Source organism: Choloepus didactylus, chromosome 5 (assembly GCF_015220235.1).
Source record: "Choloepus didactylus isolate mChoDid1 chromosome 5, mChoDid1.pri, whole genome shotgun sequence".
Lineage (NCBI taxonomy): Eukaryota > Metazoa > Chordata > Mammalia > Pilosa > Megalonychidae > Choloepus > Choloepus didactylus.
The window spans coordinates 9848664-9875388 of record NC_051311.1 but is presented as its reverse complement, the minus strand read 5'-3'; the positions used below and the strand labels follow the sequence as shown (position 1 = coordinate 9875388).

At 35.9% G+C, this 26725-nt stretch overlaps 1 protein-coding gene across 5 annotated transcripts in view; it reads left to right on the top strand.

The window, feature by feature from the left end:
* The window catches only part of LOC119535544 (ankyrin repeat domain-containing protein 26-like), a 961331-nt gene extending 934838 nt beyond the window's left edge, over positions 1-26493 (top strand). For 2 of the 5 annotated variants that reach the window (XM_037837894.1, XM_037837893.1), the window contains exons 6-16: positions 710-782; positions 4192-4285; positions 5157-5239; positions 6099-7208; positions 8883-9043; positions 12884-12956; positions 16375-16468; positions 17340-17422; positions 18284-19759; positions 21173-21322; positions 26187-26493. In XM_037837894.1, the coding sequence (XP_037693822.1) occupies positions 710-782; positions 4192-4285; positions 5157-5239; positions 6099-7208; positions 8883-9043; positions 12884-12956; positions 16375-16468; positions 17340-17422; positions 18284-19759; positions 21173-21322; positions 26187-26264 (3475 nt within the window). In that variant the 3' untranslated portion in view covers positions 26265-26493. The remainder of the gene's footprint in view (positions 1-709; positions 783-4191; positions 4286-5156; positions 5240-6098; positions 7209-8882; positions 9044-12883; positions 12957-16374; positions 16469-17339; positions 17423-18283; positions 19760-21172; positions 21323-26186) is intronic. The other 3 variants (XM_037837896.1, XM_037837895.1, XM_037837897.1) reach the window with 3 other exon arrangements.
* Positions 26494-26725: the final 232 nt, after the last annotated feature.

Here is a 26725-nt window from a genome sequence, read left to right as displayed (position 1 = left end):
TGTTTGCAGCAGTCTCTCTCCTGGGGTATCTGATTGTCTGTTGGGGTTTTCTGCTCTTGCTAGTTCACATGGGCCAGAATAAGGCAGGAGCTGTACAGGAAAAAAAATGGATTTTGTAATATTTAATGTCTTAATCTCTCTGGAAATAATTGTCCCACTAACAACATATGAATTTGTTCTTTGACTTTTGTCCATTTTGTTCCTAAACATTTCAAGGACTCCCTGCGTGGTGTTAAGAGTAAATGGAGGGAAGGGGAGCAGTGCTTTCACCTTCCTGAGAAGGTGGTGAAGAAACAAGACTACATTATTGCCATAGATTAGTCTTTAAACCAGGGACAGACCATGGAGAAGGGGCAGTGTATCTTTCTACCTTGTTTTGGGTTATCAGGTTTGTTCCACTTCAGGTAAGAAAAGTTACATCCATTGAGAGTTTCAGTTCAGCCCCCCAGGACTTGGTGATGAAAAGTATTCTCAGGCTTTGCCAGTATGCTGGCTGACACTTTTTGTTATGGGGCTAAGAGTGAGTCTTCGTTGAGTGTTTTGTAGTTTGTGAGAAGTGGAATCAGGATTAAATAACCTAATGCTTCTTAATAAACCAAATTTTAATTATGACAAGAAAGATTTTTTAATATATACATAGCCAGCTTTTCACCACATTTTTCAAAAAGAATTGCACTTAGTCATATTGCTGTATATTTTTGTTCTAAAGGCTTTCCAACAGACATGTCATCGATGATTCGTGGCCTGCATCAGATGATGAAGACTTGGATTTTGATACCAAGGTGGAGTGCTCTCTCATGAAATTAACTTTCCTGCTCTGAATTTAGATTTATGTAGTATTTACTCTTAATATTTAGCTGCGGTCTGCCTATCATTGTTTTATGTTTATAATGTAGAGTCAGTCAAAGAAAACCATTTCATAGAAACATGAGTATTTGAATTTTATTTTATTTTATTTTTTGTTTTGGTGAAAACTGAAGATTTGGGAGTGGAGCTGAAAAAAAGCATGGGCAGGAAAATACATAATGACAGTAAAATTATTTTGAGCAAAGCTTTCCCACAAAGGAGGATATAGGAAACATGGTTAAGGATAAGGAGTCTTAGTGTGACTTTGAAGTCATCCTAATATGACTTTTATAATTCTCATGGCTAAATGAAAATTTTAATGGATCCAATCACATCTTTTCATAATCCTGGGATGTCTCTTTTGCCTTACATTCCAAAACTATACGGCATGCACCGTATAGTTTTTGTGGTTTTTTTCTCAGCCTCTTTTCAGTTTTGTATCCTGTAGTTTTTAGGAGAGAACTTTTTCTCTATTTCCATCCTTGGTTCTTTATTTACATTAAAATGATGTAAGAAATAGTGGGAATTTAGAAACTTAAATTCTCCCAAAATCTCTATTATGAAAAGATTCCACTGTGTTTTCTAAATCATTCTCTGAAGAGGATATTTGAAACTCTTCATCTAATTGCAGAATACACGTTTTGCCTAGAATAATAACCAGCTCCAGAAGCAGAGACTCTCGATGACCATATGTTAAACTTTCTAATTCCAGAAATGTTTTTGTATTATGATTTTTAAAAAATCCATTCAGATTCCTTGTATAACCTTCAAAAAATTCAAGTTTCAGAAGTTTTTTTTATTATAGTAATTTAAAATTTATTTGAAGACCCCTGCAACTTTACAAGCTACTGTGAGAGAGGAAATATTTTTGTGTATCTCCTGGGGCACCTAGAATAAGGGCTTGCTTGTAGGAAGCATTTTGATATTTTGGAATCTGACTAAATGGACAGACGTGGATTTCTCTATAACAGAGCCTTAGAAGTAATATGATAAGCATTATATGTCTATTTCAATTTCTAAAACTATGGCTTAAATTTAATATTTCCTTTTAATATTTAGGATGTATAAGTTCATTTGAGTTCTGTTGAGGGAATACATCATAAATAAGAAAGAAGTTCCTAGTCTATTTTCAGGTGTCCTCCAATAATGAGCTTAGATTAGGGTATAGTTAAAAACGTATCAACCTTTTTAGGCCCACCCCGTGTTCTCTTATATCTATGGTTTCAAGCCAAACATTATTCCTTAGAAGTTCTGATTACCTATTTTTTTCTCTTGAGTAGTGAGTTGATGTGTTAAGAATGTTTCCTTTTAGATTTTTCTTTCTTTCTAGGGATCATTTAGAACTTTCAGGTAGGGGTAGAAGACTGTGTTCAACTATTTGAATGACTTATTTTATAATGATAAAATTAAAACTGTTACATAGCATTTATAAACAAGCAACCATAGAGTAGGAAGAAACAGTTTTTTTAAGACTTTCCTATGAACGAAAGTCTTTGTAATTATCTGTGAGATACACACACACACACACACACACACACACACACACACAAATATACACTGACAGATTTCTCCACATACCTTTTTGTAATTCTTTTATTTTTTCTTGTTCTATCTTGGCTAAGCTTGTATTTGATTGATGTTGTCTCATGATCCCCACCTTGTTTTTTCTTTTCTTTACTTTTTTATTTACCCAAAGCCTAATTGTTCCCTCACAGTAAACATTTCGTCATTGTCTGTTTGATTGGTTATTTGTCTGTATCCGTTGTATTTATTTTAAGCTTTCTACCTAATAGCTGTGTATGTGTACCTATGTGTGTGTGCTCACTTGCATTCATCAGTCATGGCCCCCCAAGGATCTTTCTTTTTTTTCATTCCTTTTCTTGGAAGAGGATGAATTTATACAATCATTTTTCCTTAGCTTTTTGACAAAAGAAGCAACCTATACTGTTTGCAATTCTAACCCATCCAGTTAAGATACTACCAAGAACTGAACTATCACATATTCCCTGCACATGAGATAAATCATGTGTTCCAGTTTGCTAATACTGTCATTTGCAAAATACCAGAAATGGATTGGCTTTTATAAAGGGGGTTCATTTGGTTACAAATTTATAGTTCTAAGGTCATAAAAGTGTCCAAATAAAGACATCAACATTAGGATAGCCTGGCTGAAGGCTGGCCAATGATGTCCGGAAAACCTCTGTTAGATCTAAAGGCATACGGCTGGCATCCGCTTGCTCCAGGGTTCTGGTTTCCAAGTGGCTTTCTCCCAGGATGGTTTTCTCTAGGCATCTGGGGCTGTTCTTTTAGTTTCTCCCAGGCAAACTCTGGGCTAGGAAGAATTTGCTTTCAATAGCCGGCTCCAAATGTCCCTGTTGGCTGCAGCCCTGAGCTCCTTCTGTCCAAGCTCTTATAGGGCTCTGGTAAACTAATCAAGACCCATGCTGTATGGGCAGGGCGACACCTCCATGGCCATAATCTAATCACTTATTACTCACAAATGGGTGGGTCACATCTCCATGCCAGCAACTTAATTGAATGACTCCGATGATGGCTGTTATCATAATCATCTTTTTCTTATGATATGTAGAATGGAAAATGTTCATAATAAGTGCTTGGCAGATTTTAGATGCTTAATAAATGTTCATAATCTTCCCTTGTTATTACAGCTTACTATGCTTTGTAGAAATAGTTCTTAATGTGCAAAGAGTTGCATGCTGTATTTCATTTTTTGTTAGCTGTTACTTAAAACCAAAAGAAAAGATTTTCTTACAACTTTGTCATTCTAGTCAATTATTTTTCCTGTATTAAAAATCAAAACAAAAATTTCCCATGCAGCATTACCTCTCATTTGTTAGAGAAATAATTAGGTTACCCCAAGTCCTTGTTTACCTGCATGAAGCGACTTCTAAGGATGTTTATACTCAATATCACGTATTCCAGAGATCCTTACGCCAAGCATCTTACTTTACTGCTGCATTAGAAAAAATGAAATATTAAAAAATTTGTTAACATATGTTATTTTTAAAATGTCCTCTTATTTTTGGTGGGAAATGCAAATTAGAATGAGGTGTTTTGAAGTTGCTTTCTTGTTAGAATGCAAATCAGTGTTTTGTGTGTGAATATGTTTGCTCTGCCTTCCTTTCTCAGTTTACAGAGTCCACAGCCAAGTGCAGATAAGACTCGGACATGAACTAGAGGCTTTATATGAGGTTCTCCATGTAAATGCTTTCATTTTATATAAATGCTCTTATTTTTAAGTCTAACTGCTTTTCAACTAGGAAATTCAGTAATGTTTTTCAGAAAGTGATTAGGAAATCTTTATGCAATTCATTATTTTAACAGAGCATCTCTGACCGTGATCCAGAGAAGTCTTTTGCTTCCTTATGCAACGCCACACATGAGAAGGAAAAAAATATATTAAATGGACAAATGCAAGGTAAAATTGCATTTTGTAAAAATTTGGCTATGTTTATTTGACACACGTGCACTGGAGTGAAATTAAGGACATTCAGGAAATAAGGAAGAGGAAAGGCATAGAGAATGAATGAGACAGGCAAAGAGTACAGGGGGTACAATGAATTAAAAAGAATGAGGTGTGCGTAGTGGAATGTGGTCAAATAAAATGAATCTTCAGTAACAGGAACGGACTGTTAGAAAAACAGGAAGAATATAAAGTGAGATTCCTATACCAAGCGTGCCAGAGCAGTGGAGCACCAATTTCCCACTCTGACTCTCTTCCACATTGTTGGAAGGCATTACTGAAGGAGGCTCCTGAATAAGGCATATGAAGAGACACTAGATGCCATCAGGTTCAAGGAATACAGACATCATTAAGGCTCATTCACAAATTCATCCACCCAACATAAATGAGCAAAACAACCAGAAACCAAAATTGAGAAATACGTAGAAAAATACAATGGTGCACCGTCCACTATTCTCAACTTCCTGATAGTACATTTTTTAAGAACATTCAGAACTTCAACTGCATTGTTTGTGGTTTCCAGAACTACATTGTTTCTACACCTCTGGCAGTGTACACCTGTTTCCTGTATACCTGAAATGTTTATATCCTTGTATCTGAAATCCTGTACTGTTTATTCTGTCTCAAATTTTGTTCCTCTTTTAAGACCCAGCCTGTTATGTGAAGTCTTCCTGGATAATCATGACTGTTTCTTAAAGAAGTGTATGTTCAGCTAAAGATTAGCCTTATTTTACATTTTCAATTCGTTAAATGTTCTTTTGTTTATTATTATAAAGATTGTCTTTTATCTGACTGTTCTAAGTCATTTATTTTCATTAATATGTAGATGTGTCAGGAGAAGTAGACTTAAAAAGGACATCAGAGGAAGAACAAGAGAGGCTTGATGGAGGTGAAAACAACCAACCACAGGTAGGTGAAAATTTAAATTTCTGGTATAATTTTGTTTTGGTGCTTTAATAACTAGTGTAGCCCAAATGAAATTACATGTGGACTAGAATGTAAAATATCTCTAGATTGTATTGTAATATTTAATTTTTAAAACACTTTTACTATGTAAAATTTCAAATACTCCTAGAATCTTTAGCAACTTATAGCCAAACTTTATCTTTGGAAGAAAAAGAGAACCACACCTTCCAGAATGAGGTCCTTGGTGTTAGAGTACAAATAATGACTCCACAATTTCTTCCCCTTAGCATCTTCCACATATTTTATTTTAGGGTAGGACATCAGTAAACATTATTAGAAATTTTTAAAATCCCTCCCCCCATTAGTGGACATTAGAATGTCTTAGATCTGGACAGAAGGAGATTCTCTGGGTACAGAATGGTATCATAGTATATAATTTGAATTAAAATTTAGGAATTTTCTTTTCTTCCTGCTGATGTTAAGGGCCATGGCTCCTAGTCATTTAAAGTTTACCTACTCTCCAACTGCTAATGTGTAAAAACAGTCCTTAATAGCACTGTACAGGCTCTGTATGTCAGGCATGGTCTGGTGAAGTGTTTTTAAAGTGATGAAACTTTGTCAGATTAAAAATGATCCCCTAACTCAATTCTGCTAGATTTAAAATATAATGAATGAAGCTGAGTCCAAAGAAACAGTGACAAAATTGGGTTTGCATCTTCATGTTTTTCTCATATTTTAGGCTAAGACAAGTTACTTGTATCTTCTTAGTTACACTTCAGTTATTTTGGAATAGCAGAACCTAGATTAAGAGTTAAATTTTAATTATTTTCTAATTTTTTCTGTCTGTACTTGATGACTTAAGGATAAAGTTATTGTTGAAACATGCAACCCGACAGAAAACACATCCGAAAATCAAACTGAGCCAATTAATCTTCCACTTTTCCATCTGCAAAAAATGTCTCAAGGCCCAGAAATGAACGAGCAATGTGATAGAAAGGATATATCTGTATACTCAAGGCCTCCTTTTTTGCAAAAGTATGAGGAAATATTGATCAAACAAGGCAAGTTAGAATTGAAAAATAATTTAAAACTCATCACAAATGAGTTAACGCAGAAGTTTGCTGAAATTTCTGAAAAATGTAAAATTACTGCTCATCCCGAGGAAGAGCCACTACTGGACAACTCTGAAGGAGCAAACTTAAAGGAACTATCCTCTAATTTGACAAAGAAGATACCTGATGGTGAGGAGAACGATGCATCTGGAGTATGTGTACCTGTTGTACTCCAGGCAGTTCCTGAACAAGGAGAGCCAAGTCTTGAAAATGTCTTTCCATCTCGTTTATACTCTGGGTCCCAGGAGTATACTTGCCAGTCGTCTTCTAAACTTGATTTAAATCATAAATTAGACCATGAAAATGATTATGAACCTGACACTGAATGTATTTTTCACAAAAATAAGGAGGGTTTTTATAATGATGCAGAAAATAAAACGATGAGGAACCCAGATGCACTTAAAGTTGAAATGAAAGAAGACCGAGGGTTTGATGTGCAAAAGACAAAAAATCCAAAGCAAAATACCATGGATTGGAAATTAGACGTTGGACGTCCCTGGCAGTCTAGCGATCCCCAAAGCCTTGTTGATTTGTTCCCTACCCGGTGCAGTGAAATGAGAAATATTATTCAAACAAAAAAGCCCACTCTGTTTGCTGTTACAGACACTCATGAGAAAACAAAACCAAAGCCAGACTTGTTCCAGAAGCCATTACATGATAATTGCAGTGCTGATAACTGTAAAGCCTTGGAAGCTGAATTTGAAAATGCGCATTCTTCTCCACCATATAGTGACAGAACATCAAAAGTATATCTAAATGAAGTATTACAGCAAGATATGCAGAGGTTGAAGAATGAGCCAGGCATTGTCCAGTTAGAGTTCCAGGCTTTGGATAAAGAGAACTTGGAGCTTCAAAAAGAGGTAGAGGTTCACTTACTGCTACTCTGTTGTGTCTCCTTATCAGTTATTTGATCCCTTTTGATTTTCTACTTAAGAACGCTCGTGTATAAAATGGGGTTATCCGAATATGCGATTGTTGAGAAACAGATGATTTCTGTCGTCTGGATAAGAGGAGTTCAGTGAAAGATTCTCTTAATTTGTGTCCTTAGTTAACCTAAGCCTTTCAAGTGTCCTATGAGCTGGGAAACTAATTTAGCCAGATACTCTGTGACTTTCTGAACCAGGATAAGCATTGAGGAGAAAAGAAAGTAATAAGCTCTTCAGTTTTTTTTTTTTTTTTCCATTGGCTGTAAGATGCATTACCTTAGACAGTAAAATAAGAAGGAAGCAATGACTGAGGGAAGGGATACAAAAATATATCTAACCTTGAGAGTTGTAACAAATATTCCAGCTAAACTGATCTGCTTATTGTGCATTTGTTTGTGCACCTTTGTATGCTTTACTCCATCCCTTGGAATTTATAATTCCAACATGACCATTTTGAGATATTTTTCATAAAAATATATATATGCTTCTACATATTTTTGAACACTCCTTTCAAATGTCTCTGAGTCAAGTCTCTCCATTAAGTTGTTTAATAAAGTCTGGTAGAGTTTTTGACGTGTATTCTTTTATCATAAAGGTAGCATAAACTCTCAGCAAGATATCTTATTACTTAAAATTAGAAAGCTGAGTTCAGAGGTACATTGAGTTTTAAACCCAGGCAAAAATCTAGATGTATTATCCTTTGAAAGGAAAAGAAGTTGTCTAATGTCCTCCTTCAGGGACATTAATTTCAATTAGTTTGCCAAAGTCCGACTTTTAATTTATCTGATTAGTGAGAATTAATCGGTAATTTATCTGATGAAATTACATGACTCAGCATTATAGAATTGTAATCTTCTGTTTTGGTGACATATAAAATGCTAGGTAATAATGCTTTAGGAGCTTTGGGTGAATCATTTAACCATTCTGGGTTTTCCTCCTATTATCAATGGATAATGAGGATAACGTTGATGAATACTTGTATACCCTTCACCCCTAAAGCCTTGTGGTTACTGAATTTAAAACTTGGGGACCTTGCTCATTTTTTCAGAATCCCACCCTTAACTGTTCAGCAGCTTTGCTCTGCTTCTCGTTCTGTGGGAAACTTTCCTTGTTTGAGATCTCTGGTATCCAAATGAAAGGACTGTAAATGACAGTGGGAGAAAGAAGAGCTTAATGTGGAAAGGGGAAAGCTCCTTTCACCGGCTGAAGCCGACAGTGTTGTTTCCTCTAGATCTGGCTGTTCAAAGTCCAGGTGATAAATGCAGAAAAGGACAGAGTTTGTGCTTTGGTCTTTTTATTTTTCTGTCTCTCTTAGTCCAATGGGGATAACAATGTTTGTGACAGGTGTACATCAATAAGACCACAGAATTAAGAAAAGCCTTTTTGGAATTTGGGAAATTCTGCTTCTTTCACTTACAGAGAAATGAAGAAGAGTTTACAAAACTCTGATGACATGTCATGAACAAAAATTAAAGTAGGCAACAAAATTTTATTGATTAACATCACAACAATGAAACGAGTCAAATGATAAGGTTACTAGAAACAAAAGAGTACTTTTTACTGAATGAAGTAATGACAATTCTCCTGAGTATCAAATTTTTGTTAAAGGTTGAGGAAGAAAGGAAGAACCCCAAAGGAAGTGACGTGGAAGTACCAGAAAACTTGTGTACCACTTCTGCTGAGGTTATTGAAGGTGGATTAAGTCAACAAAGAATGAGTGAACAACGTGATAGTCAGCAATTTGCTCTCAAGGATAATGATTCTAACAGGTAAACCTAAATTTTTACCAGTTGGTATTATTGTTTTGCTATGAAACTAATAGCTAATTAGTTTGGGCTAATAATTAAGGTGAATAAATGTTATAGTTTTATGATGGACATTTAACTTTGGGAATCACAAAAATGAAAATTAACACTGAAATGAGATCCTGTTTTTTGCAATCATATGGAGAAATAGCATATTCAAAAATAACCAAGGTTGGAGAATGTGAGGAAAAGGACCTTCTCATACCCAGTGGGTAGATAAAATTGGTAAATTCTTTTGGAAGGGTAAGTTTACAGTACGTATCAGAAATACCATCCCTGTAATCCCACAACTTTATGTTGGGACTTGATCCTAGAGAAAAACATGCACTTGTGCAAACACCCAAATGCACACACACATGTTAAGTCTATTATATGTTATAGAGTAGTATATAATATGTGTTGTATGTGTTAAGGATCTATCCTATCTATTTACGTACCTTGTGGATATTTATGTAAATATGTTACATATATACATCCATTTAGGTGACGGATAATTGTGACATGACTGTAATGTCAGAAAGCTGGGGATAGTGTAACTACCCATCAATAAGGAAATAAATTGTCATATCTGTAAAATAATGTACTGCCCTTGGAACGTTTTCCCTTTTTAAAATGTAGTAGATCTATGGTGTATTGATTTTTTTCCACAAATAAACTATATTTAAGCATTTGGTTTTGTACATGTCTTGAGCAAACATTTGTTAGAATATTTGTAATATCTTCTCAGTTTCAAAAGGAAGCAGCACACTACACTGGTTCTACCTTGAAACAACAAAATTGCAAGTTAGGTATTTGGTTTTTGTTTCCCATGCATTGGCAGTCTAAGGTTGAACCCTCAAATTAATCTGAATATTGCTGAGGGTTTGCACATGGCAGCTCATTCCATCTTCCATATAACATTCAGTATATTGTTTAAAAATCCTAGTAGAGTCCATATTTAAATATGACTGATGATTTTGTGTATTTGACTTGCATAACATTTCCTTTAATTAGATGATTTTCATCAAGCAGTAAATACTGCCCTTGAAACTTTTAGCCTTTCTGTGGTCTTATAAATAGCAGCAAAACAATAACCAGGTTATATTATCGTTATATATCTAGGACATTTTCAGGGGTACCTTTTAGCACTATAAATTTACGAATGTATTGTTTAGTGCCCTGGTCTGGCATTTATTTTGGGCCATTTTGTGCCACATGCACTCAAGTAAGAAAAATACTTACAAGTGTTATGGAAGTGCTATGTAGAAGTATTATGTATGGATTTAAAACTGCAGGTAAATGAAAAGAATAAAATTAGACCATCTGCCATCAAGTTAAGATGTCTCTGAAAGAACTGTCTGTACTTGCCGACTCAATAATTTCCCTTCCATGCATTTCTTTTCAATTAGAAAAGTTGTCAGTGTACAGAACAATCATGCATAAAATATAGGATTCCCATATACCACTCCCTTTGAACACCCTGCCTTGGTGTGGTACACCCATTACAATTGATGAGAGCACATTTTTATAACTGCATTATTAAATGTAGTCCATGATTTACCTTTGTTAGTGTTGTGCAGTTCCATGGATTTTTAAAAAAAATTTACCCTCTTATCATACATAAAACCTGAGATTTCCTCCTTTAACCACAGTCGGATATATGTTTCTGTGCTGTCACTTATATTCACAGTGGATTGGCTTTTACCATGGGGTTTATTAGTTAACAAATGTTCAGTTCTAAGGCCATGAAAATATGCAAATTAAGGCATCAAGAGATAGATACCTTCTCTGAGGAAAGGCCGGTGGCATCTGGAGCACCTCTGCCAGCTGGGAAGGCATGTGGTTGGCTTCTCGTGGTCCTTTGCTCCCAGGTTGGGTTGCTTTCGGCTTCTCATTCCAGTGGCTTTCTGCTTAAGCATCTGTGGGTTCTCACTTGGCTTCTCTGGGACAAACTGGGTTTCATCTCTTAGCTTAGCATCTTCAAACATTTGGGTCTGTGCTGGTTTTCTGAGCTCTCTTCAAAAGGTCTCTGCCCTTCATCCTCTCATGGAAGACTGCAGTAAACTAATAAAAACCAACCTTGAATGGGTGGGGTCACACCTCCATAGAAATAATCTGATCAAAAGTTCGCACCCCCAATTGGGTGGTCACATCTTCATGGAAACAAGCTAATCAGAAGATCCCACCCACAATAGGTCTGCACCCACAAGAGTGAATTGAAAGAACATAGTCTCTTTATAGGGTATATAACAGATTCAAACCAGCACAGTGAGTGTCTTAATAATAGAAAGTTGGGGAGTGGGTTTAGTTAGCACAGCAGACAAGAATAAGCGTGGAGTTAGCAGCGGAGGCAAGTTTGAAGAGGAACAATACTGGGTTGGATACAAATAGGTGTTTTAGAAAAGAGATATCAGAATATCACGGATTATGGCACATTTGATAAAAGATAAATTATAGGGATGAAGGACATAGGATGTTGGAAGCTTTCTAGAAAGGCATGGGGGGGTTCACGGGGATACTGTACAGGTTGCTGCTTTTTTTAATTTGTTTTTTTTTTAAATGGAGGAATTAGCAAGCTTCAAGGTTACTTCTATTGCAAAATGTTAAAATAACTTGAGCCTCTAGGAAGAGTCTCTTCAGAGCAGACAGGAATGTGATATCATCTACCTCCACCCCAGCTTACAGGGGGTGACTCAGACCCCCTAGCATACATGGGGGCTGGAGGTTGCTGGACTATCCAGGTCTGTGGCCCAGCATGGGTTGTCCCTTAACTGTCACCCTTTTGCTCTGTTCACTGATGTCCTTCTGTTGTACATGTTGGGAAAGGGTGGGGTGCTGGTGGTTGTCAGTCAGGTCAGTCAGTGAGCTTCACTTGGGTAGTTGGTAATATGCCTGTGTTCAGCATCAGTAACTGAGACTCCATTTAGTTTGTTTCCCAGCAGCAGGGAGATAGCATTTACCCTTGGCCATTTGAGCCCATCCTTGTTCCAGAAATCTGTCTTCATAGACTGAAGATTTAAATATTGGGACTGCCCCTGAGCCCTGCAGAAGGAGGGATCCAGGAAGGAAGATCCCTAGACAGTACCTAGGGAGAGAGAGGTACAGCCACGAGCCTGTTTTGCAGCAGTCTCTCTCCTGGGGTATCTGATTGTCTGTTGGGGTTTTCTGCTCTTGCTAGTTCACATGGGCCGGAATAAGGCAGGAGCTGTACAGGAAAAAAAAATGGATTTTGTAATATTTAATGTCTTAATCTCTCTGGAAATAATTGTCCCACTAACAACATATGAATTTGTTCTTTGACTTTTGTCCATTTTGTTCCTAAACATTTCAAGGACTCCCTGCGTGGTGTTAAGAGTAAATGGAGGGAAGGGGAGCAGTGCTTTCACCTTCCTGAGAAGGTGGTGAAGAAACAAGACTACATTATTGCCATAGATTAGTCTTTAAACCAGGGACAGACCATGGAGAAGGGGCAGTGTATCTTTCTACCTTGTTTTGGGTTATCAGGTTTGTTCCACTTCAGGTAAGAAAAGTTACATCCATTGAGAGTTTCAGTTCAGCCCCCCAGGACTTGGTGATGAAAAGTATTCTCAGGCTTTGCCAGTATGCTGGCTGACACTTTTTGTTATGGGGCTAAGAGTGAGTCTTCGTTGAGTGTTTTGTAGTTTGTGAGAAGTGGAATCAGGATTAAATAACCTAATGCTTCTTAATAAACCAAATTTTAATTATGACAAGAAAGATTTTTTAATATATACATAGCCAGCTTTTCACCACATTTTTCAAAAAGAATTGCACTTAGTCATATTGCTGTATATTTTTGTTCTAAAGGCTTTCCAACAAACATGTCATCGATGATTCGTGGCCTGCATCAGATGATGAAGACTTGGATTTTGATACCAAGGTGGAGTGCTCTCTCATGAAATTAACTTTCCTGCTCTGAATTTAGATTTATGTAGTATTTACTCTTAATATTTAGCTGCGGTCTGCCTATCATTGTTTTATGTTTATAATGTAGAGTCAGTCAAAGAAAACCATTTCATAGAAACATGAGTATTTGAATTTTATTTTATTTTATTTTTTGTTTTGGTGAAAACTGAAGATTTGGGAGTGGAGCTGAAAAAAAGCATGGGCAGGAAAATACATAATGACAGTAAAATTATTTTGAGCAAAGCTTTCCCACAAAGGAGGATATAGGAAACATGGTTAAGGATAAGGAGTCTTAGTGTGACTTTGAAGTCATCCTAATATGACTTTTATAATTCTCATGGCTAAATGAAAATTTTAATGGATCCAATCACATCTTTTCATAATCCTGGGATGTCTCTTTTGCCTTACATTCCAAAACTATACGGCATGCACCGTATAGTTTTTGTGGTTTTTTTCTCAGCCTCTTTTCAGTTTTGTATCCTGTAGTTTTTAGGAGAGAACTTTTTCTCTATTTCCATCCTTGGTTCTTTATTTACATTAAAATGATGTAAGAAATAGTGGGAATTTATAAACTTAAATTCCCCCAAAATCTCTATTATGAAAAGATTCCACTGTGTTTTCTAAATCATTCTCTGAAGAGGATATTTGAAACTCTTCATCTAATTGCAGAATACACGTTTTGCCTAGAATAATAACCAGCTCCAGAAGCAGAGACTCTCGATGACCATATGTTAAACTTTCTAATTCCAGAAATGTTTTTGTATTATGATTTTTAAAAAATCCATTCAGATTCCTTGTATAACCTTCAAAAAATTCAAGTTTCAGAAGTTTTTTTATTATAGTAATTTAAAATTTATTTGAAGACCCCTGCAACTTTACAAGCTACTGTGAGAGAGGAAATATTTTTGTGTATATCCTGGGGCACCTAGAATAAGGGCTTGCTTGTAGGAAGCATTTTGATATTTTGGAATCTGACTAAATGGACAGACGTGGATTTCTCTATAACAGAGCCTTAGAAGTAATATGATAAGCATTATATGTCTATTTCAATTTCTAAAACTATGGCTTAAATTTAATATTTCCTTTTAATATTTAGGATGTATAAGTTCATTTGAGTTCTGTTGAGGGAATACATCATAAATAAGAAAGAAGTTCCTAGTCTATTTTCAGGTGTCCTCCAATAATGAGCTTAGATTAGGGTATAGTTAAAAACGTATCAACCTTTTTAGGCCCACCCCGTGTTCTCTTATATCTACGGTTTCAAGCCAAACATTATTCCTTAGAAGTTCTGATTACCTATTTTTTTCTCTTGAGTAGTGAGTTGATGTGTTAAGAATGTTTCCTTTTAGATTTTTCTTTCTTTCTAGGGATCATTTAGAACTTTCAGGTAGGGGTAGAAGACTGTGTTCAACTATTTGAATGACTTATTTTATAATGATAAAATTAAAACTCTGTTACATAGCATTTATAAACAAGCAACCATAGAGTAGGAAGAAACAGTTTTTTTAAGACTTTCCTATGAACGAAAGTCTTTGTAATTATCTGTGAGATACACACACACACACACACACACACACACACACACACACACACACACATATACACTGACAGATTTCTCCACATACCTTTTTGTAATTCTTTTATTTTTTCTTGTTCTATCTTGGCTAAGCTTGTATTTGATTGATGTTGTCTCATGATCCCCACCTTGTTTTTTCTTTTCTTTACTTTTTTATTTACCCAAAGCCTAATTGTTCCCTCACAGTAAACATTTCGTCATTGTCTGTTTGATTGGTCATTTGTCTGTATCCGTTGTATTTATTTTAAGCTTTCTACCTAATAGCTGTGTATGTGTACCTATGTGTGTGTGCTCACTTGCATTCATCAGTCATGGCCCCCCAAGGATCTTTCTTTTTTTTCATTCCTTTTCTTGGAAGAGGATGAATTTATACAATCATTTTTCCTTAGCTTTTTGACAAAAGAAGCAACCTATACTGTTTGCAATTCTAACCCATCCAGTTAAGATACTACCAAGAACTGAACTATCACATATTCCCCGCACATGAGATAAATCATGTGTTCCAGTTTGCTAATACTGTCATTTGCAAAATACCAGAAATGGATTGGCTTTTATAAAGGGGGTTCATTTGGTTACAAATTTATAGTTCTAAGGTCATAAAAGTGTCCAAATAAAGACATCAACATTAGGATAGCCTGGCTGAAGGCTGGCCAATGATGTCCGGAAAACCTCTGTTAGATCTAAAGGCATACGGCTGGCATCCGCTTGCTCCAGGGTTCTGGTTTCCAAGTGGCTTTCTCCCAGGATGGTTTTCTCTAGGCATCTGGGGCTGTTCTTTTAGTTTCTCCCAGGCAAACTCTGGGCTAGGAAGAATTTGCTTTCAACAGCCGGCTCCAAATGTCCCTGTTGGCTGCAGCCCTGAGCTCCTTCTGTCCAAGCTCTTATAGGGCTCTGGTAAACTAATCAAGACCCATGCTGTATGGGCAGGGCGACACCTCCATGGCCATAATCTAATCAGTTATTACTCACAAATGGGTGGGTCACATCTCCATGCCAGCAACTTAATTGAATGACTCCGATGATGGCTGTTATCATAATCATCTTTTTCTTATGATATGTAGAATGGAAAATGTTCATAATAAGTGCTTGGCAGATTTTAGATGCTTAATAAATGTTCATAATCTTCCCTTGTTATTACAGCTTACTATGCTTTGTAGAAATAGTTCTTAATGTGCAAAGAGTTGCATGCTGTATTTCATTTTTTGTTAGCTATTACTTAAAACCAAAAGAAAAGATTTTCTTACAACTTTGTCATTCTAGTCAATTATTTTTCCTGTATTAAAAATCAAAACAAAAATTTCCCATGCAGCATTACCTCTCATTTGTTAGAGAAATAATTAGGTTACCCCAAGTCCTTGTTTACCTGCATGAAGCAACTTCTAAGGATGTTTATACTCAATATCACATAGTCTAGAGTTCCTTATGCCAAGCATCTTACTTTACTGCTGCATTAGAAAAAATGAAATATTAAAAAATTTGTTAACATATGTTATTTTTAAAATGTCCTCTTATTTTTGGTGGGAAATGCAAATTAGAATGAGGTGTTTTGAAGTTGCTTTCTTGTTAGAATGCAAATCAGTGTTTTGTGTGTGAATATGTTTGCTCTGCCTTCCTTTCTCAGTTTACAGAGTCCACAGCCAAGTGCAGATAAGACTCGGACATGAACTAGAGGCTTTATATGAGGTTCTCCATGTAAATGCTTTCATTTTATATAAATGCTCTTATTTTTAAGTCTAACTGCTTTTCAACTAGGAAATTCAGTAATGTTTTTCAGAAAGTGATTAGGAAATCTTTATGCAATTCATTATTTTAACAGAGCATCTCTGACCGTGATCCAGAGAAGTCTTTTGCTTCCTTATGCAACGCCACACATGAGAAGGAAAAAAATATATTAAATGGACAAATGCAAGGTAAAATTGCATTTTGTAAAAATTTGGCTATGTTTATTTGACACATGTGCACTGGAGTGAAATTAAGGACATTCAGGAAATAAGGAAGAGGAAAGGCATAGAGAATGAATGAGACAGGCAAAGAGTACAGGGGGTACAATGAATTAAGAAGAATGAGGTGTGCGTAGTGGAATGTGGTCAAATAAAATGAATCTTCAGTAACAGGAACGGACTGTTAGAAAAACAGGAAGAATATAAAGTGAGATTCCTATACCAAGCGTGCCAGAGCAGTGGAGCACCAATTTCCCACTCTGACTCTCTTCCACATTGTTGGAAGGCATTACTGAAGGAGGCTCCTGAATAAGGCATATGAAGAGACACTAGATGCCATCAGGTTCAAGGAATACAGACATCATTAAGGCTCATTCACAAATTCATCCACCCAACATAAATGAGCAAAACAACCAGAAACCAAAATTGAGAAATACGTAGAAACATACAATGGTGCACCGTCCACTATTCTCAACTTCCTGATAGTACATTTTTTAAGAACATTCAGAACTTCAACTGCATTGTTTGTGGTTTCCAGAACTACATTGTTTCTACACCTCTGGCAGTGTACACCTGTTTCCTGTATACCTGAAATGTTTATATCCTTGTATCTGAAATCCTGTACTGTTTATTCTGTCTCAAATTTTGTTCCTCTTTTAAGACCCAGCCTGTTATGTGAAGTCTTCCTGGATAATCATGACTGTTTCTTAAAGAAGTGTATGTTCAGCTAAAGATTAGCCTTATTTTACATTTTCAATTCGTTAAATGTTATTTTGTTTATTATTATAAAGATTGTCTTTTATCTGACTGTTCTAAGTCATTTATTTTCATTAATATGTAGATGTGTCAGGAGAAGTAGACTTAAAAAGGACATCAGAGGAAGAACAAGAGAGGCTTGATGGAGGTGAAAACAACCAACCACAGGTAGGTGAAAATTTAAATTTCTGGTATAATTTTGTTTTGGTGCTTTAATAACTAGTGTAGCCCAAATGAAATTACATGTGGACTAGAATGTAAAATATCTCTAGATTGTATTGTAATATTTAATTTTTAAAACACTTTTACTATGTAAAATTTCAAATACTCCTAGAATCTTTAGCAACTTATAGCCAAACTTTATCTTTGGAAGAAAAAGAGAACCACACCTTCCAGAATGAGGTCCTTGGTGTTAGAGTACAAATAATGACTCCACAATTTCTTCCCCTTAGCATCTTCCACATATTTTATTTTAGGGTAGGACATCAGTAAACATTATTAGAAATTTTTAAAATCCCTCCCCCCATTAGTGGACATTAGAATGTCTTAGATCTGGACAGAAGGAGATTCTCTGGGTACAGAATGGTATCATAGTATATAATTTGAATTAAAATTTAGGAATTTTCTTTTCTTCCTGCTGATGTTAAGGGCCATGGCTCCTAGTCATTTAAAGTTTACCTACTCTCCAACTGCTAATGTGTTAAAAACAGTCCTTAATAGCACTGTACAGGCTCTGTATGTCAGGCATGGTCTGGTGAAGTGTTTTTAAAGTGATAAAACTCTGTCATATTAAAAATGATCCCCTAACTCAATTCTGCTAGATTTAAAATATAATGAATGAAGCTGAGTCCAAAGAAACAGTGACAAAATTGGGTTTGCATCTTCATGTTTTTCTCATATTTTAGGCTAAGACAAGTTACTTGTATCTTCTTAGTTACACTTCAGTTTTTTCAGAATAGCAAAACATAGATTAAGAGTTAAATTTTAATTATTTTCTAATTTTTCTTTGTCTGTACTTGATGACTTAAGGATAAAGTTATTGTTGAAACATGCAACCCAACAGAAAACACATCTGAAAATCAAACTGAGCCAATTAATCTTCCACTTTTGCATCTTCAAGAAATGTCTCAAGACCCAGAAATGAACGAGCAATGTGATAGAAAGGATATATCTGTATATTCAGGGCCTCCTTTTTTGCAAAAGTGTGAGGAAATATTGATCAAACAAGGAAAGTTAGAAGTGAAAAATAATTTAAAACTCATCACAAACGAGTTAACGCAGAAGTTTGCTGTAATTTCTGAAAAATGTAAAATTACTGCTCATCCCGAGGAAGAGCCACTACTGGACAACTCTGAAGGAGCAAACTTAAAGGAACTATCCTCTAATTTGACAAAGAAGATACCTGATGGTGAGGAGAACGATGCATCTGGAGTATCTGTACCTGTTGTACTCCAGGCAGTTCCTGAACAAGGAGAGCCAAGTCTTGAAAATGTCTTTCCATCTCGTTTATACTCTGGGTCCCAGGAGTATACTTGCCAGTCGTCTTCTAAACTTGATTTAAATCATAAATTAGACCATGAAAATGATTATGAACCTGACACTGAATGTATTTTTCACAAAAATAAGGAGGGTTTTTATAATGATGCAGAAAATAAAACGATGAGGAACCCAGATGCACTTAAAGTTGAAATGAAAGAAGACCGAGGGTTTGATGTGCAAAAGACAAAAAATCCAAAGCAAAATACCATGGATTGGAAATTAGACGTTGGACGTCCCTGGCAGTCTAGCGATCCCCAAAGCCTTGTTGATTTGTTCCCTACCCGGTGCAGTGAAATGAGAAATATTATTCAAACAAAAAAGCCCACTCTGTTTGCTGTTACAGACACTCATGAGAAAACAAAACCAAAGGCAGGCTTGTTCCAGAAGCCATTGCATGATAATTGCCGTGGTGATAACAGTAAAGCAAGAGATGGGTTGTTTCATTTATGGGAAGAAATGAAGGTTGATGTGTCTAACCTAAAACATTACACTGAGATTCTTTCTGAACAGCTTTCTAAATCTGCAAGTAAATTCAGTATTGTAAAACTTGAGCTCTATCAGACAAAAGATGCCCTGAGAAAAAAGAATTTGGTTTTAGAACGTGTAGAAAGAGACCTACGTCAAGCACAGTGTCAGATGAAGGAGGTTGAACACATGTATGAAAGCGAACAAGGTAAAGTGAGTAAGTACATTGGAAAACTGGAATGCTTAGAGGAAAGGTTATCCCAGCTGCAAAGTGAAAATATTTTACTTCGACAACAACTGGATGATGCTCACAAGAAAGCTGCCAGTGAAGAAAAGACAGTAATTGACATCCAAGGCCAATTTCAGGATATCACAAAAAATCTTAAAACTGAAAGTGAAAAACAAAGCCTTCTGGAAGAACGAAATAAGGAATTAATCAATGAATGTAACCGTTTAAAAAAACAAATACATCAGTATGAAAATGAGAAACTAGAAAGAGAAGTAAGTATCAAGAAATATAAACATTTTTTAACTTCCTGAAAGAAAACAAAGAAATATTTGGTTTTGGCTAAAGTGTTGAGTCTAGTTGAATATGAAAATATATAGAGTATTTATGTATTTGCTACATCAGCATAGAAACATACCTTGTATGCAGCAAACAAAACTTAAACTTGAGAGGTGTTTTACTTTGAGTAAAGACATTTTGTCACATGTGAAATTGTAAATGTTTGTTATAAATTCTTAATAGATGTATACTAGTGTTAGGTCTTGTGCTGCAGAAATAATCATTTCAGTGTCTTTGTCACCATTTTTTAAGACCATATAAGATTGTGATGAAGCAGACAAAATGGAAATGTTCATACCTGAAATGAGTATTTTGACGTTCAGATTCAATTAATTGGGTTACGTTTGTTGACAGTAAATTCCTGATTTCCCAGATAAACTGAAGCGTAGATGCTGTATCTCATCATAATTTTCCTGCAGTAGCTTTTATACATTTTTAATTCGTGTAATTTTTCATGTCAATTTGAATTAAATCTGAAACCTTTCAGTCCCAAATTATGTGTTCTCATGACCTCTCAACTCGTTCAAGTTACCTGCTTTTCATTTCATTATAAATTGGGATAAATGTGAATTTTAGCAAAACTGTATTTGACTTAATATACCCACAGCTATTTGGAGTTTATTTGAATATTTTTACAAATAATTTGCTTATAATTACTTTTTCTTTAAAGTCTCAATCATGTTCATTTGGTCATAAGTTTGCCCAACACAGAGATAAGTGTAACTGCCTGTGATTTGTCCTGTTGGCATTGGAGTGCTCTTTTCAGACTCATGTTGGGTGTCAGGATTCTCGGTGTAGCAGGAGTGGAGTGAGGGGGGAGAGAATCTCAGTAGCTGAGGTCAGGGAGGGAGGTGGAGGCCGGGTTACCCAGTGAGGCCTGGAGGGCCTTGTAAAGACTCTGCTCTTATTCTGAGATGGGAATCTAGTGGAAGGATTTGAGTGCAGGACTGAATATGGGAGGAAGTCTAAAGTTCCTTTGAACCTCTAATAAAACAAGAGGGAATAAGTTTAGAATTTCCCACCCCCAGCCCTACCCACATACCCATTTCTTTTTGAGATCAGTAGGTTTGTTAAACTTTGCACATTCTTCAGGTGAAGGGGGAGGGAGAAGAGCAGACAGTGGGGCTGAATCTGTTGTCTCATAAACATAATACTGATTAGGGAGAGGGATAACACTTTCCTCGTCCTTCACCAAATTCGGCAATAGCCAGCAAGGTATACGTGTGAGGGAAAGAAGGTAAATTGATGTACGTGGTGATATTTTTCAAAGAATAACTCTTAGAATTATATATTATGAACATAATTTAATGAAGTGATTTGTAAAACCAGTAACAGAAATATCTTATCAGGTAGTTGTGAGACAACTTCAACAAGAACTGGCTGATAGCCTAAAAAAACAACCCGTGTCAGAAGCTTCACTGGAGGTGAAATCACATTATCATATTAATTTAGATGAGACACAGGATGTAAAGAAGAAATTAAGTCAGATCATATGTAAGGTATGTATTAAATTTGACATGTCGACAGTTAATCTATAGCTGGTTAAATAATATAAAGTGCTTTGTGATACTAATTTCATTGGCAGTTTTCTTTTGTATTTTCATTATGATTAATTTATTTCAATTTTATTATCTTTGTAATGCACTTATTTCTACAACTCTGACTTCCATTCTATTTGTATTGTACAGTATAATATTTATCCTTACAAAAGTTGAGCATTAGGTAGCAATCCTCACGGAAGTTGAAAGACTTTTTTTCCTTCTAAACAATATTTTTTAGTCATATCTCATTTGCTAAGATAAGGAAAGACAGATTAAATCAGCAGATAGCGTTCAGTGGAATGTTCAAGAAGATACACAATATATATTTACTGGATTTCAGCATAATTTGCTCCAGAAAGGCCATTAAACTGTTCTACAAAAATGCACATTTTAGGTTGTTTTACAAATCAGTTGAAAACTTATATTTTCCTTTCATTTTGGATATATTGTAAAGAATAGAAATATTCAGATCATGTATAATATATATACTCAAAATATAGGATTAAGAACGTTATCTAGATCTCAATCATGATTGGATTCCTTTAAACAACTTTATTGAGCTGTAATTAACATACCATACAATTCAGTAGCTTTTATTTACAAAGTTCTGCAACCATCACCACAGGCAATTTTGGAACATTTTCATCACCTCACAGAAAATCCACATCTTTTAGCCATCATGCCCTGGCTCTACTCTTACCCTCTTTTCTCCCATTCCTCTTCCCCACAGCCCTAGGCAAACTAACTTATTTTCTGTCTCAATGAATTTGCCTATTCTGTGCATTTCATATAAATGGAATCATATAATACGTGGTCTTTTGTCTGGCTTCTTTTGCTTAGCATAAGTTTTCAAGTTTCGTTTGTGTTCTAACGTGTCTCAATATTTCATTCCTCTTTATTGCCAAACGATCGTCCATTGTATGGATACATCAGTGGAACTGATGTTGTTTATCCATTTATCTGATGGACATTTAGACCATTTCCACTTTCTGACCATTATGAATAATGCTGCCAGGAGCGTTCGTGTAGAGGTTTTTGCGTGGACACATGTTGTCGTCTCCCTGCTGATGGGTTTTATCACCTGCGTGAACTGGGCGGATCCACCGTCTCGGTGCCTTTGCTCTGGCCTTTCTGTCTGTTCGGTCTCTGTTCCTCCAGCCGAATCCCACATCCGTTCAGAGCCGGCTCACAGTCTCCCCTCCTCCAGGAGGCTCCTCCGACTGTCCTCTCGCTGACCTCACTTCCCCTCAGCACTTGTCATCTACTCTGTGCAGAACTTTTTTTAACTTTTAATTTTGCAATAATTTCAAACTTACAGGACATTTTCCAAAATAAAACAAACCCTACTCAGAGAACTCCAACATCACCCTCCCTGAGATTCCCAGACCACCATTTTTTCCCCTTTTACTTTAGTTAAGTTTTATTTCATAGTTCTGAAACACATTTTAAATGTAGGTTTCATATGAGGTAATTTGTAAAAGTGCTTCCAAGTCTATTAGGGATTCTAAATATTCTAAAACTCTGTGGGATTGCTGTTTGAATCAGTTGAAGAAAGTAGTATATGAATACTGTATTAATGACAGAAATGATCACTAATCTTTATATTTTGCTAAATTCATAGAACAAAATTCTTTCCATGCGATACATTAAAATATAGAAACAGATGTTGCAGTGATTACTTCCTACTACTAATAAATAAAGTAGCCTAGTTATCATATAGTAACATTTTAAACTAGAAACCAATTAGGGTAAAGAATGTTTATACTTGTAGGAAGTTATACTTGAATTACAAATTAAAAAGTTTTTTTTCTGTATTAATGAGTCAGCGAGAGTATTAGCACAATGCTTTGGTAGTCAAGAGTTACAATTTGTTGAAATGTTTTAAATTAAATTCCTTCTACCTCTTTACAATTTTTTTTTCTTTTTTTCTTTTACTGTGATTTTTTCTTATTAAATTCAGTTTTATCGAGATATATTCACATACCATACGGTCATCCATGGTGTGCAGTCAACTGTTCACAGTACCGTCACATAGTTGTGCCTTCATCACCCCAGTCTATTTTTGAATATTTTCCTTACCCCAGAAAGAATAAAATAAAAATTAAAAATTAAAGTAAAAAAAAAAACACCCAATCATCCCCCCCATCCCCAACCTATTTTTCATTTAGTTTTTCTCCCCATTTTTCTACTCATCCATCCATACACTGGATAAAGGGAGTGCGATCCACAAGATTTTCACAATCACACTGTCACCCCTGGTAAACTGCATTGTTATAAAATCATCTTCAAGAGTCAAGGCTACTGGGTTGGACTTTGCTAGTTTCAGGTATTTACTTGTAGGTTTTCCAATACATTAAAATCTAAAAAGGGTTATCTCTATAGTGCATAAGAATGTCCATCAGAGTGACCTCTCGACTCCATTTGGAATCTCTCAGCCACTGAGACTTTATTTTGTTTCATTTCACATCCCCCTTTTGGTCAAGAAGATGGTCTCTATCCCCCGATGCCAGGTCCGGATTCATCCCTGGGAGTCATATCCAGCATTGCCAGGGAGATTTACATCCCTGGGAGTCCTGTCCCATGTATAGGGGAGAGCTGTGAGTTCACCTGCCAAGTTGGCTTAGCTAGAGGGAAGGGGCCACATCTGAGCAACAAAGAGGCACACGGGGAGACAGGCACAATGATAAGGTGGTTTAGCCTCTCCTTTTGAGCTTCATAAGGGCAAGCCCCAAGACAGAGGGCTCAGCATCCCAAACCATCGGTCCTCAGTGTTTCTGAGGATGAACAGCAGCAACAATCCAGTATCATGTACCGATTTTCATTGTCCTTATCTTAGTCTCTTTTTTTTTAATTGCAGCAACATGTATACAACACAGATCTTCCCCTCCCAACTGCTCCGAAGCATACCATTTGGTGGGATTAATCACATTCTCAGAGTTGTCCTCCTCTCACCACCGTCCTTACTAGAACTTTCCCTTCACCCCAAACAAACTCTGTATTCATTTTGCATTTTCTCACCATTGCCCCTGGCCCCCACCTCTCATAATCTCTACTCTACTTTCTGTCTCTATGAGTTTGCACATTCTCTGATATTTTCTTTGTGGTTACCATGGATCTTACATTTAGCATCCTAAATACATAAAAATCTTGTTTACTTTGATATCAACTTAATTTCAATAGCATAGCATAATCTGTGTTCTTATACACCCTCTTTCCCCCACCGTCATGTAGTTTCTGTCACAGATTATGTATTTATACATTTGAGTCCAAAACCATTGATTTATCATTATATTTTATGTATTTGCCTTTTAGGTTCCTGTAGGGTGTCTTTGAGATATTGGTATCATAAACTTTTTTCTTTTTTTTTCTTTTTTGTTGGTATCATAAACTTTTTATTCTCTTTATTCTAAGCAATTATTTAACCAATTAAACATAAAACTGGAAACTTTTAATCCAATAGAAGAGAATTGTTCAACCAAATGCATATCTTTTTTTTTTTTGTCACTATGAAAAAAATTCCAAATTTGATTTCCTTCATTATGTAGTCAGAACTGGGATTTACAACACTGTAGCAACTGTAAGCTCTGGGAACTGGCTTTTCTTACATGACATAGTATATAACCTCAATCTGCCCAGCTGAGTATTTGCTAAAGCAGCCCAACATTTACAGTTGCTGGTACTGAATTGATTGGAAACCTTGATGTAGCAATTCTAGTCACTTGCTTGAGCCTGCCACTAAAGGTCACGTCAGTTATACACTAACTGCTCAACTCCAGGAGGTGCTATTTGCATTGTAACCCGTGACCATTGCCGACTTTATTAGTACAGAGAGAATATAACTTGCAAATTATTATAAGAGGAAGAAGGTACTGTTGGGTAGTGGGATTTGTGAAAGTTTTATGAAGCACTGGGGCCTTTTTCTGGGCCTCATGCTCCTCATTTGATGCCACTTTTCCATGGTATAATGAAAAGTGATTAATTGTAACATGGATAGGAGAATGCTTCCAATGGCAGACCACCTGCCTAATATACCAAATGTTATTAGAACATAAAATATATTAACCACAACAGTGCTACTAGCCAACGCTGATATATAGCTTACTCTCCGTCAGGGACTCTTCTAAGTACTTTACATATATTCCCTAATTTAATCTTCCCAGCATCCCAATGAGGTAGATACTATTCTTACTTCCATTTTACAGGTATGAAGAAACTGAGACACAGGGAGTTTAAGTAATTTGCTGAAGGTCACAATCTGGTAACTGGTGGAGCTGGGATTCAGACAAAGGCAATCTGGGTTGTGTTTACACCCTAGCAGTCTGACTTCTGCCTCTCAAACTATTCTGTGATACATCTGGTTGTCACCTAAAGTAGCATGTTATCTTTCATAATCACTGCCATGGTCTTTCACATATGTGAATATTTAAAATTATAAGTGATATGGTGGTACTTGAAATAAAAATCCTAAATGCTTAATAATGTAACTTCCTATCTTTCCCCATTCTACTACTCTGTGCATTTGAGTATTTAGCAGATGAAATATATCTTAATAACAGAATAATACTGTCTTTTAGTACTGGAGCTAGGATTGTTAAACTTCCCTGTAAAGGGCCAGAAAGTAAATATTTTAGGCTTTGTGGGTCACAAGGTCTCAGTCTCAACTATAGTATTTATCTCTGTCGTTGCATGAAAGTAGCCAGAAATAATATTCAAATTAACAGGCTCAGCTGTGGTCCTATAAAAATTTTAGTTACCAAAACAGGTGGTAGCTGGATTTGTGATAGAATTTCAGTAAATTATTTTCTTTTATTTTTTGTTTCAGTTGCAAGCAGCACAGGCTCACCTTCCAAAGACAGTACCAAGTGCTGAGAGGACCCAACAACATTATGCAAAAATATGATTTGAAGCAGCACAGAAAATAACTTGATACAATAAGCATAATAGTATCAGAATTATGTTGATTATAATAAACATGTCTGTATGAAACCAAGGAAAAATTTCAGATTTGCACTTTTTTGAAATGCGTAATTTTTGTACATTGTCCCTGTTATGCAAATCACATGTAGAAATATGGCATAATTGCTAGGTCATCTACTATTCAAATTTTTAAGAATTTATATAATTTCACTTTCAGGTGTTTGTTCAGAAATTATGTAGTATTTTTTAATATGTGTATAAGAATGATTATTTTAAAATATATATTTTAGGCTTGAAATTGAAAACACCAAGTTAAAAGTTACAATCAAAAAGCAAACGGGGTTACTGAGAGAGGAAAGGCAGAAGATGGTGGCATAGAGAGGAGTAGAAGTTAGTTAGTCCCCCCAGAGCAACTATAAACAACCAGGACTGAAGTAACTAGTA